The 10,352-nt window shown below is 39.3% G+C and overlaps 1 protein-coding gene across 1 annotated transcript; it reads left to right on the forward strand.

Moving 5' to 3' along the window:
• The first annotated feature begins 1,733 nt into the window (after window positions 1-1,733).
• On the forward strand, window positions 1,734-8,010 carry pkdrej (polycystin family receptor for egg jelly). The gene has a single exon (XM_016994182.2). The coding sequence runs from the start codon at window positions 2,239-2,241 to the stop codon at window positions 7,735-7,737; it is 5,499 nt and encodes a 1,832-aa protein (XP_016849671.2). The 5' UTR covers window positions 1,734-2,238; the 3' UTR covers window positions 7,738-8,010.
• The last annotated feature ends 2,342 nt before the right edge of the window (window positions 8,011-10,352 follow it).

Consider the following 10,352-nt stretch of genomic DNA (forward strand, 5'->3'; position numbering starts at 1 on the left):
CAGGAAAAAAAACTAGAAACGTGGATGTGGGACCAAATTTTTGGATAGAAAATTTTCAGTGCAATAAGTGAATATGGAATAGTGCAATGACAACTGGAACATCCTCGGACTATGATATTGGATTGCGTGGTTTTAATAATTGGTTTTAATGTTTGAGATGTTTTAATGTATATGTTTGTTTGCTGAATGTATGTTTGTATGGCATCAAATTGTTGCCTATATGTATATATGTGAGCCGCCCTGAGTCCCCTTTGGGGTGAGAAAGGTGGGGGTAAATAAATAAATAAATAATAAACACTGATAGGTGCATGTGCAGCAATAATGCAGGTTAAAAAAAAAAACCTGGGCCCACCCAGCTTCCAGGGCACCATGTGTTCTTAGTCAGCCAGGAATAACCACAGTCCTTGGGATGCTGTGGTTCTAAGCACTCCAGGGTAGAAGCCCTTCAGGGAAGCTTCTCAGGCATGCTTCCTGTTGTGCTACCTCCTGACAATTTTAATGTAAACTGTCATTTTGAACCCCAGAAATTGTGTACTATAGCATCACGTGATCTACAAACCGTAATGCTCCCTTAAGATATGATTATTCTCCTATGATTTAAAGATGGGTATACAGCAGACATGGGGAATATACTGTGCTTCTGAAGACACACCAGTTGTTTAGGAAATGTTGCATAAGGAAAGTAGATTGCTAACTACAGCATTGAAAAACAGTGTGTCTTTATTACACATTAAAACTATTTGTTTCAGAATATACTATCTTATATTCAGTTGAATGGCATTAAAGAGAATACGGCTTTATCTTCTCTGTCCTTGTTTGCCAAGTTGTTTACAATCTCCAGATGTAAGCTGTTTGCTCAGAGTTCGCTTTTTATGTATTTATTTATTTAGTTACTTAATTTTTATCCCACCTTTCTTTGACCTGGGTTGCTTGAGACACAATAGGGTATTTTGTAGGGGTGTGTGAAATGGCAGAAATTTGTCCTATTTTTGTTGTGTTGTTCTGTTTGCAGTGCGCCCCCCCCCCCCCAATTCTGTTTTTGAGAAGATTACTAGAGATTAGGAGGGGGCCATTCGGATTCATAATTTGGGGTCCGGAGTTCCGTTTCTATTTTGGGAAGAATCTTCCAAAAAACAGAATCGGGGGGGGGGGGATTCAAAACGAAAACAAAATAGGTTTCACCCTAATATTTTCTAAGATTTACTTATATTTATGAAAATATAGGTTGATCCTATGTAGAAGTTCACAGCATTAACATTACGGCAAATACTACAACTGTTCCAGAGTTCCACTGACCTTGGTTTTAACATTTCTCAGTTTGTCTGTGGCAATGAAAAAGGCAGGTTCATTTTTGTGGACACTCAACCAGCAAAGAGTGAGAAATCTAGCTAAGCCATCTCGTCTCCTTTCTGCCATTCAGAAAAGTAACAACTGACCGGATGTATTAACACCATTTAATAAAGATAATAATAATGGCTTGGGCAGATTAAGCCTCTCATTTCCATATCTGCATAAAAGACATGGAATAGGCTAAATATGTCCTGTAGGTTTGACCCATATGTTCTTCTCACAATCAAAGAAATCACAAGCCAAATTTAAATTTCATTACAATTTATTGACCCATTTATGTAAATGATTTTAAAATGCCAATATAATTGGTTCTTTTCTATTTATTCTTAATACGAAAATTAAAACAAACCATAATTCAGCACAATTTTGATGTAATTTTAGACATTCAGAGATGAAATGTGACCCTTTATAATCAAGTATGGGCAAACTTCGGCCTGGTAGGCTGTTAGGAAATGTGGGAGTTGAAGTTCAAAACACCTGGAGGGCCGAAGTTTGCCCATACTTGCATCATAATATAATGAGGAAGAGGCCATAGTTCTGTGTCAGAGCCAATATTTACATACAGAACATTCTTGATACGTAACTCTGGTGCCTCAAGGAAAACTCTTAGAGGAAGGAACCACTACTCATTCAGATATTACTGGACTCCAAATTCAGTCCATCTGGAGATGCTACAGGGTCCCCAACTCTGTATCAAAGAACATCTGTTTCTTCGTATATCATGTTTCAATAATGTCAAGGGATCTTTTCTTTTCAGCAGATAGGAAGGTTTGGACACTGGTTGCCCAGTGACATGCAAAGTTCTAGAATTCCCACAGTCATTCACTTTATGGCAGTTGAAGGACAGCATTCTCTCCTAATCCAAGCAAGCTGTCTTCTTACTTCAAGATGCATCCCCTGTTCTCTCTGCTACTCCCCTTGTGTTCAGTCTTTTCTCAGTATGCAGGAGCAATGTGTCCTTATTTATTATTACCACCATTGTTTTTCATCTGCTCTGACCAAGAAAACCATATTTATCAGCAGCAAGACAACAAACACCAGACTTCACATTTATGGGGCAGGATTACTAAAACGTATTATGTAAGAACTGCAGGGTTTATTTCAAGAACTGGGAAGCAACAGGCAGAACTGCCATCTTTCTGCTGCTGGTACTGGAGCTCTCCTTTTACCGGCTACTGCAACAAACATAAAACAGACTATGAAATCATGAACCTAAGCGAAAATGGGAAATGCCACCCAGAACAGTTAGATTTGAAATGGACAGCATCCAAAGATCCAGTTCAAACAGTGCAACCCAAAATACTTCAGAAAAATACTGTTTATTACGAGTATTTTCACCTGGTTGTTAGAAAAGAAAGCCACTTAGCACATGCAAACCAAATGGTACAGGTACGGCTTATCCCTGCTCTTTTGCTGAACAACACATACATTGAAAAATGTGGGATAGCAGTAATACCAACAGAAATATTTCCAGTGGTAATACCTTCCAAGCAGTATGCTTTGACAGCACACATTGAAGTGTGTGATGTCCATGGAGCATATAACCATATAACTTTACAGACAAAAGTATATGACCCATCAAAAGGCCAGCGAACAGAGGTATTTCTGAATGAATTACAAAGTTTGATTAGTGGACCAACAGATCCAATAACAGCTGTTGTGAAAAGTAGGGATTACTTTAGGGCACTTGATGTCATCTACATAGTGGCTTCTATTTTAAATGATATAGAAGTTACACAAAGATTACATTCCGCGAAGACTGAGCTGCGGGAACTCCTTCTAAATAGGTCTGCAGGAATTCCTACTACAAGTGTAACGGGAGCAAATCAAATGATCTCAAATATTTTTCAAATAACACATGAAGTTGCAGAGATAAACAGAAAATCACAACTACTTGCAATGAAAAAAATCAAAGAAGTTATCGAAGAACTGAAAAAGCATGGCAACAAAGATTTGGGATTGAAAGGAAGAGAGATGCTTGGCAATGCTATTCTTGAAGGACTGTCCAATGTACAGAAAGCATCTTTGTTAGAAGGTGGAAATATCCACATAAATGGGGTTAAGGAAACCATTTATATGACCGAGATATTAGCAGATCTAGTCTTAGAAGGTAAAATTCCAGAAGAAAATGAAACTATTATGGAAGCCAAAGACTGGACTATCACATTAAGAAAAAATGAAAAAGGAGGTATTTCTGATCCATCCTCCAGGAGAAGAGATGGCAAGAACTACTTTTACTTCAAAATGAAACAAGAGGATAGTGATGAATTAACAAGAGATGCTGTAGTTTCCACGATTCTTTATGAGTTTGATAATAACCCTTTTCCTTGGTTGCCGTACGCCAGTGATATCAACACAATGATAACTGGATTCAAGATGACAGGAACCAAATATAATGGTGACAGGATTGGGATCGTGCCTGATGTTGCTGAAATGATCATGACTAGAAAAGACGAGAAAAGGAATGCCACTTTTCAGGTCATGATCAGACATGATAAAAAACTCCCTAAAGCCACTGGAGAATTTAGTGTTGAAGTACTTAGGCAATCCAAAAACATTTTTATTCAGATTGTGACAAATAAGAAAACTGTTTTCCAGGTCTTCATATATCCGGGTCACAAGGTCAGCTATGATCCCATAGCTTTTTTCAGTGTTTCCTATAATAAGACGTCAGTGCCAATGGGAAAGTATTCTAGTGATGGTGACTGTGCATTTAAGGCCCCTTATATAGTTTGTCTTTCCCAGATATTGCTCAGATCCATATTCCAAGACAGCAGAGCAGACAAACTGAACATTTCTGTGGTTTTACAGTCAGACCCATGGGACAGAGATACTCAACTTGTGGACGTTCGGCTTTTTACTGTTGAGTGTTTGTACCTGGATGGAGTTGAAAGTCATTGGAAAGAAGGCTTCTGCACTCTTGGTCCTCAGACCAGCTGGCAAAAGGTGCACTGCATCTGCACAGGAAAAAGACGTGTTTCACGGTCTGCAAACCCTCAACTAAGAACAGCCTTCAGCCACAGTCCCACATTTTTGGCTGGGAAAATAAAATATTCAAACCCAGTAAACGTAGGAAAGAGCCAGTCAACTCAAATACACCAAAATCTAGTGATACTGCTAACACTCCTTTTCATATTTTTATTATTCATTGTTTTGGCTATTTGGGCCATGAGAAAAGACAGGGCTGATATAAACAGCGTTGAGCATGTTATAGTCTTGCCAGACAACGACCCCTTTGATAAAGTGTGCTATCTGGTCACGGTATACACCGGCAGCCGTTTGGGAGCAGGAACGACCGCTGATGTTTTTATTCAGCTGACAGGAGAAAGAGCCGTCAGCGATGTACATTGCTTAAGACACCCCGAACACTTTACTTTTTTCCGTGGGGCCGTCAATACTTTTCTTGTGACTAGTAAAATTGACCTAGGAGAAATTTATTGTTTTAGAGTCTGGCACAATAATGAGGGTTCTTCCCCAAACTGGTTCTTGAGCAGAATTAAGGTGGAAAACATATACACAAAAAAGTCTTGGATGTTCATTTGCCGGAAATGGTTTGCACTTGATAAAGATGATGGCTTAATAGATAGGTCATTTATTGTTGCTCACCCGAAAGCACCTTTACACAAACTTGATTTTTTCATGATAGACTTTGCTAATACTGTGGCAGACAACCACTTATGGCTCTCCATCTTTGCTCATGTGTGTACTGGTTCTCTGAACAGGCTTCATCGATTGTTTGCTTGTTTAACAATATTGTTATGCATCCTGTTTGTCAATATTATGTTTTTTAGTGCTGATGAGGAACGGCAAATGTTTTCTGAACATATACAATATTTGAGACCTATCTTAATTGGGGTTCAAGGGGCTTTTATTTCCATCCCTTTGCAAATGATTGTAACAGCTTTTTTCAAATATTCTCAGGAGGAGCCTTCAGTACAGAGCACAACTCATGCACTGCCTGCACAATATTCCACTTTCATGTTTGGAAATCTTAGTAACTGGAAGGAGTGCCTGCAGAAATGGTACCTTATAGAAACTGCTTCAAAAGACTTGGGAGATCATTTGCAGGAATTCCCTCCCAAGGCCTTAGACTCACCGAAACAAGAACAATCAAAAACGATAACATGGCGACACACATCTAAAAATTGGACCAACTGCACAATTCCGGAGGGTGATGCAAATGTAATTGCAATAGAAGATGACATGTCACAAGGTGCTAAGACCAACAACAATGTAAACAATAATTATCTAGAGAAGCACAAATCATATCTTCAAACTAGGTCACCTAATATTGCCAACATGGTGTTCTGTCTAAGGCCGCAAATCAAAGTATCCTGGTGGAATAGATATGTTTTGTGGATATTTGTTTTGGTCACTTCTACATTATCATCATTTTTTATCCTACTACATGGTCTGACCTTTGACTATGAAGCTTCGGTAGAGTGGTTAGTGGCCTCTGTTATTTCACTATGGGTGAATGTGTTTTTGCTTCAAATTATGAATATAGCTATTTTTTCATCCTTGAAGACACTCTATCCTAAAAACTGTAAAAGCCTTCAGTGGTCAAGCAAAGCGGCCTACTTAGAGATTAAACTCAGTGACATAAATATGGATGCTGATGATATGCGTGAATTACATTACGATTTAGTAAGAATGAGGGGCACCAAGCAGTATCATTCCTTGGAAGAGGATGAAATCACTATTTTTAAGAAAAGACAGAAAATTCAACGTCAAGCATTTGTTTTCATAAAGGATGTTGTATGCCATTTCGTCTTTCTGATCCTTATTTTAAACATTGCTTACTCAATGGAAAACACCACCAGTTTTTATTACAATCAGGATATTCATAATAAATTTTCTAATGGGCTCTCACGTGTCAATAAAGTGGAGGACATTTACACCTGGTTAAGAAAAGTCTTTCTGCCCTTGATTCACAATGACGATCAACCAACCTATCTTTCTGAGACTTGGTCCAAAATCCTTGGTGTACCCAGAATGCGACAAGTAAGGGCAAAAATTACGAAAAAAGCATGTTTCTATCAACAAAGTTTTGTACATAAATTTGTGATTAGTAAAAGCCATTGTCTTCATAAATATGGTATTGACGAAGAAAATCAAAGAGACCATCTTGGGTCCTGGACACTCCCAGCTGATAAACCTGTTTTGAATAATTTCACCAATATTTCAGGCTTCACGTATCAATCGGTCACTGAACGATGGAAATATAGCTCATATGGAGAACTAAACACATATGGAGCAGGAGGGTATACTTTTAATTTTTACTCAGAAGAAAATTTGCGGAATTCAACAAAAAGAATTGATTTTTTAGAAGAGAGCAGTTGGCTTGATGAAAATACCTGGGCACTAATAGTTGAGATGACAACTTTTAATTCAGATGTAGACTTATTTTGCAGTATATCAGTTATATTTGAGCTTTCTTATTTGGGCCCTATTAACACAACCTTGTGGATCCATTCATACAAACTGCCTGTCTTCAAGGAGCTAAGCAAGACAGAAAAATTTGTTTATGTAGCTGTTGGCTATATGCTTGTCTTTTATATTATTGATGAATGTTATGTGGTGGAACGACAAAGGCTAAAATACATAAAAACTGTCTCAAATTTAATTAATTTGGGAATAAAGGGTGTGTGCTTGTTCTTTCTCTTGCAACTTGGATTCAAATTTGAGCTGGCTTCTGACTTATCTGAGTTGCATTTACTTCAGCCAGATGAATTCATTCCATTTCACAGGGTTTCTCATGTTGATAGAACACTGCGGATAACATTGGGGTTTTTGGCTTTCCTGATTGTTTTGAAAACCCTTCGGTATTCCCGATTCTTTTATGATGTGCGTTTGGCTCAACGATCCATCTTAGCAGCCCTTCCTGGTATCTGTTCCATGGCTTTAGTGGTGGCGGTGTACTTTTTTGTTTACATGACCTTTGGCTACCTGGTATTTGGCCAGTATGAATGGAACTACAATACCATGACTCATTCTGCTCAGACTGTGTTCTCATATTGTGTTTCAGCTTTTAAAGACACTGCCTTTGAGTCCAACCGGGTGCTGGGGGGTCTTTTTCTAGCTACATTCATGATGGTAATGATCTGTGTCTTGATCAATTTATTTCAAGCTGTGATTATGTCTGCTTATGAGGACATGAAGCAGCCTGTCTATGAAGAACCTTCTGATGAAGCAGAGGTGGTAAATTATCTGTTTAATAAGGTTCGCAGAATATGTTTTTTTATAACCTGCAAAAAAGCATCTACGGCTGATACAGAACTTTTCAATCGAGTTCTGTTTGGGCATCCAGAGAGAAGAAATAAGCACCACCTGGGCCTCAAAGCCAGAAAAGTAAATGGCCGTAAAATAGTTTATCTTGTCATATAATTCTTGGTTGTCTTATAACTCTTCTATGCAGCTGAATAAAAAGAACAAAAGCTGGAATTAAAAAAAAAACACTGCCCAAATTATTAATCAATGCAAATCGACTGCAGCTGCAAGCTTAAGAGTGAACGTATAGTTTAATATGTACAAGCTGCTTTGTTTATGTTGCTTTGCTATTTTATGGTGTAATGTCTGGGCAAATCGGTTACAAAGTCTTGTATGAACATTCCACTGCCAGGAAAGAATACTATTGTGGAATAAAACACATTTTGTACATGTTGTGGCATTTAGTTCTTTGTTAAGTTAGGCGATGTCCGAGTATGATGGCCCTCCAATTGTAGTGTCTTGGCGGTGGGTATGTGACTGGGGAGTCCTATTTTTGACCCGCATGTTCTTCCGCAGTGAGAGCATATGTTTCCAGGTGGAAGACGGTCCCAGTCAGGATTGGCTTGATGCACCTTCTTCTTGGCACGTTTCTCCTTTTCACCCTCCATTTGTGCCTCTTTGAATTCCATTGCACTGGTGGTCACAGCTGACCTCCAGTTAGAGCGCTCAAGGGCCAGGGCTTCCCAGTTCTCAGTGTCTATGCCACAGTTTTTGAGGTTAGCTTTAAGCCCATCTTTAAATCTCTTTTCCTGCCCACCAACATTCCGTTTTCCATTCTTGAGTTGGGAGTAGAGTAACTGTTTTCGGAGACAGTGATCGGGCATTCGGATTACGTGGCCAGTCCAGCTGAATTGATGGCGTAGGAGCATCCCTTCAATGCCAATGGTCTTTGCTTCTTCCAGCACGCTGACATGTGTCCACCTGTCTTCCCAAGAGATTTGCAATAATTTTCAGAGGCATCGCTGGTGGAATCGTTCCAGGAGTTGAGTGTGATGTCTATAGACAGTTCACGTTCCACAGGCATATAACAGGGTTGGGAGGACAATAGTTTTATAAGTAAGCACCTTGGTATCCCTATGGATGTCTCAATCCTCAAATACTCTCTGCTTCATTCAGAAGAATGCTACACTCACAGAGCTCAGGCAGTGTTGTATTTCAGTGTCAATGTTGACTTTTGTGGAGAGGTGGCTGCCAAGGTAGCGGAAATGGTCAACATTTTCTAATGTTACACCATTGAGCTGTATTTCTGGCATTGCAGAGGGATTGGATGGTGCCTGCTGGAAGAGCACTTTGGTTTTCTTGATGTTCAATGAGAGGCCAAGCTTCTCGTATGCGTCTGCAAAGGTGTTTAGAGTGGCTTGTAGATCTTCTTCTGAATGCGCACAGACTATGTTATCATCAGCATATTGGAGTTCTATAACAGATGTTGTTGTGACCTTGGTTTTGGCTTTCAGTCTGCTGTGGTTAAATAGCTTGCCATCTGTCCGATAGATTATTTCCACTCCAGTGGGAAGCTTCCCATCAACAAGATGAAGAATCATAGCAATGAAGATGGAAAATAACACATCCCTGTTTGACACCTGATTCCACCTTACATGGGTCACTGAGAGCCATTGGTGTCCAAGACTATTGCCATCATGTCATCGTGGAGGAGCCGCAGGATGTTCACAGATTTAGTTCTTTACCCAGCATGTCTCATAAGACACTGCACTTTATGCAAATGGAGAATGGGAAATTCACAGCCCACTAACCCCACATGACCCCAACCATTTTTTGCATCCAATCACACCCCTCCCCAGTTTTTTCCCAGTTGCATGTTTTGGAGTACAAAAGGCCCCCAAAAGACTACCTAATACTTGCAAATGTGGCAGTTTCCCTATTAATATCCCAATATAACTAAACAAAAGATCAGGAAATAAAAACCAAAAGCAGATTTCCACTCTCTTTTAGGAGTTTTTGTGGTGTGTTCCATGTCCCTGAGAAGTAGACATGCCAGGAAAAAAATGTTTCCCACTGCAGTTGCTCTTCCTGATAGATATAAAAAGTTGTATAATGGCTTGGGCTAGTTCTGCCCCCATTGATAGATCCCCAATCTCATGCCCAGTGTACATGAGGGAAGAACCTACTTGCATTTCAATGTATATGAAGAGAACTCAAAAAAGATGCACAAAGACCTTCCCTATGTTCACCATAGGATCCTTTGTTCTGAGAGCTCACAGCAAGTATAATGTCCAGGAGGCCTCCCAGATGGCCCTCACAGCTCCACAATTGCCTTTGGTAACAAGATTTTTCTCACTCCATTGGTAAAAGTTATTTTTATGTTGTATTTCATCTTGGAACTTGGTACATATGTAGCCAAAGAAATGTAGATTACAAATAGAATCTAGGATAGGACACAACACAATATAGATTTGCTATGCATTATCACTGCTAATGTGTGTTTTATGAAAGGCTTACAACAGGTAAGAGTCTTGGTATCCCTATGGATGTCCTGATCTTCAAATACTCTGTTTCATTCCAAAAAAAATGCTCCACTCACAGAGCTCAGATGGTGTTGTATTTCTGTGTCAATGTTGACTTTTGTGGAGAGGTGACCACCTAGGTAGCGGAAATGGTCAACATTTTCAAGTGTTGTATCATTAAGTTTTATTTCTGACATTGCAGAAGGATTTGTTGGTGTCTGCTGGTAGAGCGCTTTGGTTTTCTCAATGTTCAGTGAGAGAATGCTTTGT

The sequence above is a fragment of the Anolis carolinensis genome, chromosome 5 (assembly GCF_035594765.1).
Source record: "Anolis carolinensis isolate JA03-04 chromosome 5, rAnoCar3.1.pri, whole genome shotgun sequence".
NCBI lineage: Eukaryota > Metazoa > Chordata > Lepidosauria > Squamata > Dactyloidae > Anolis > Anolis carolinensis.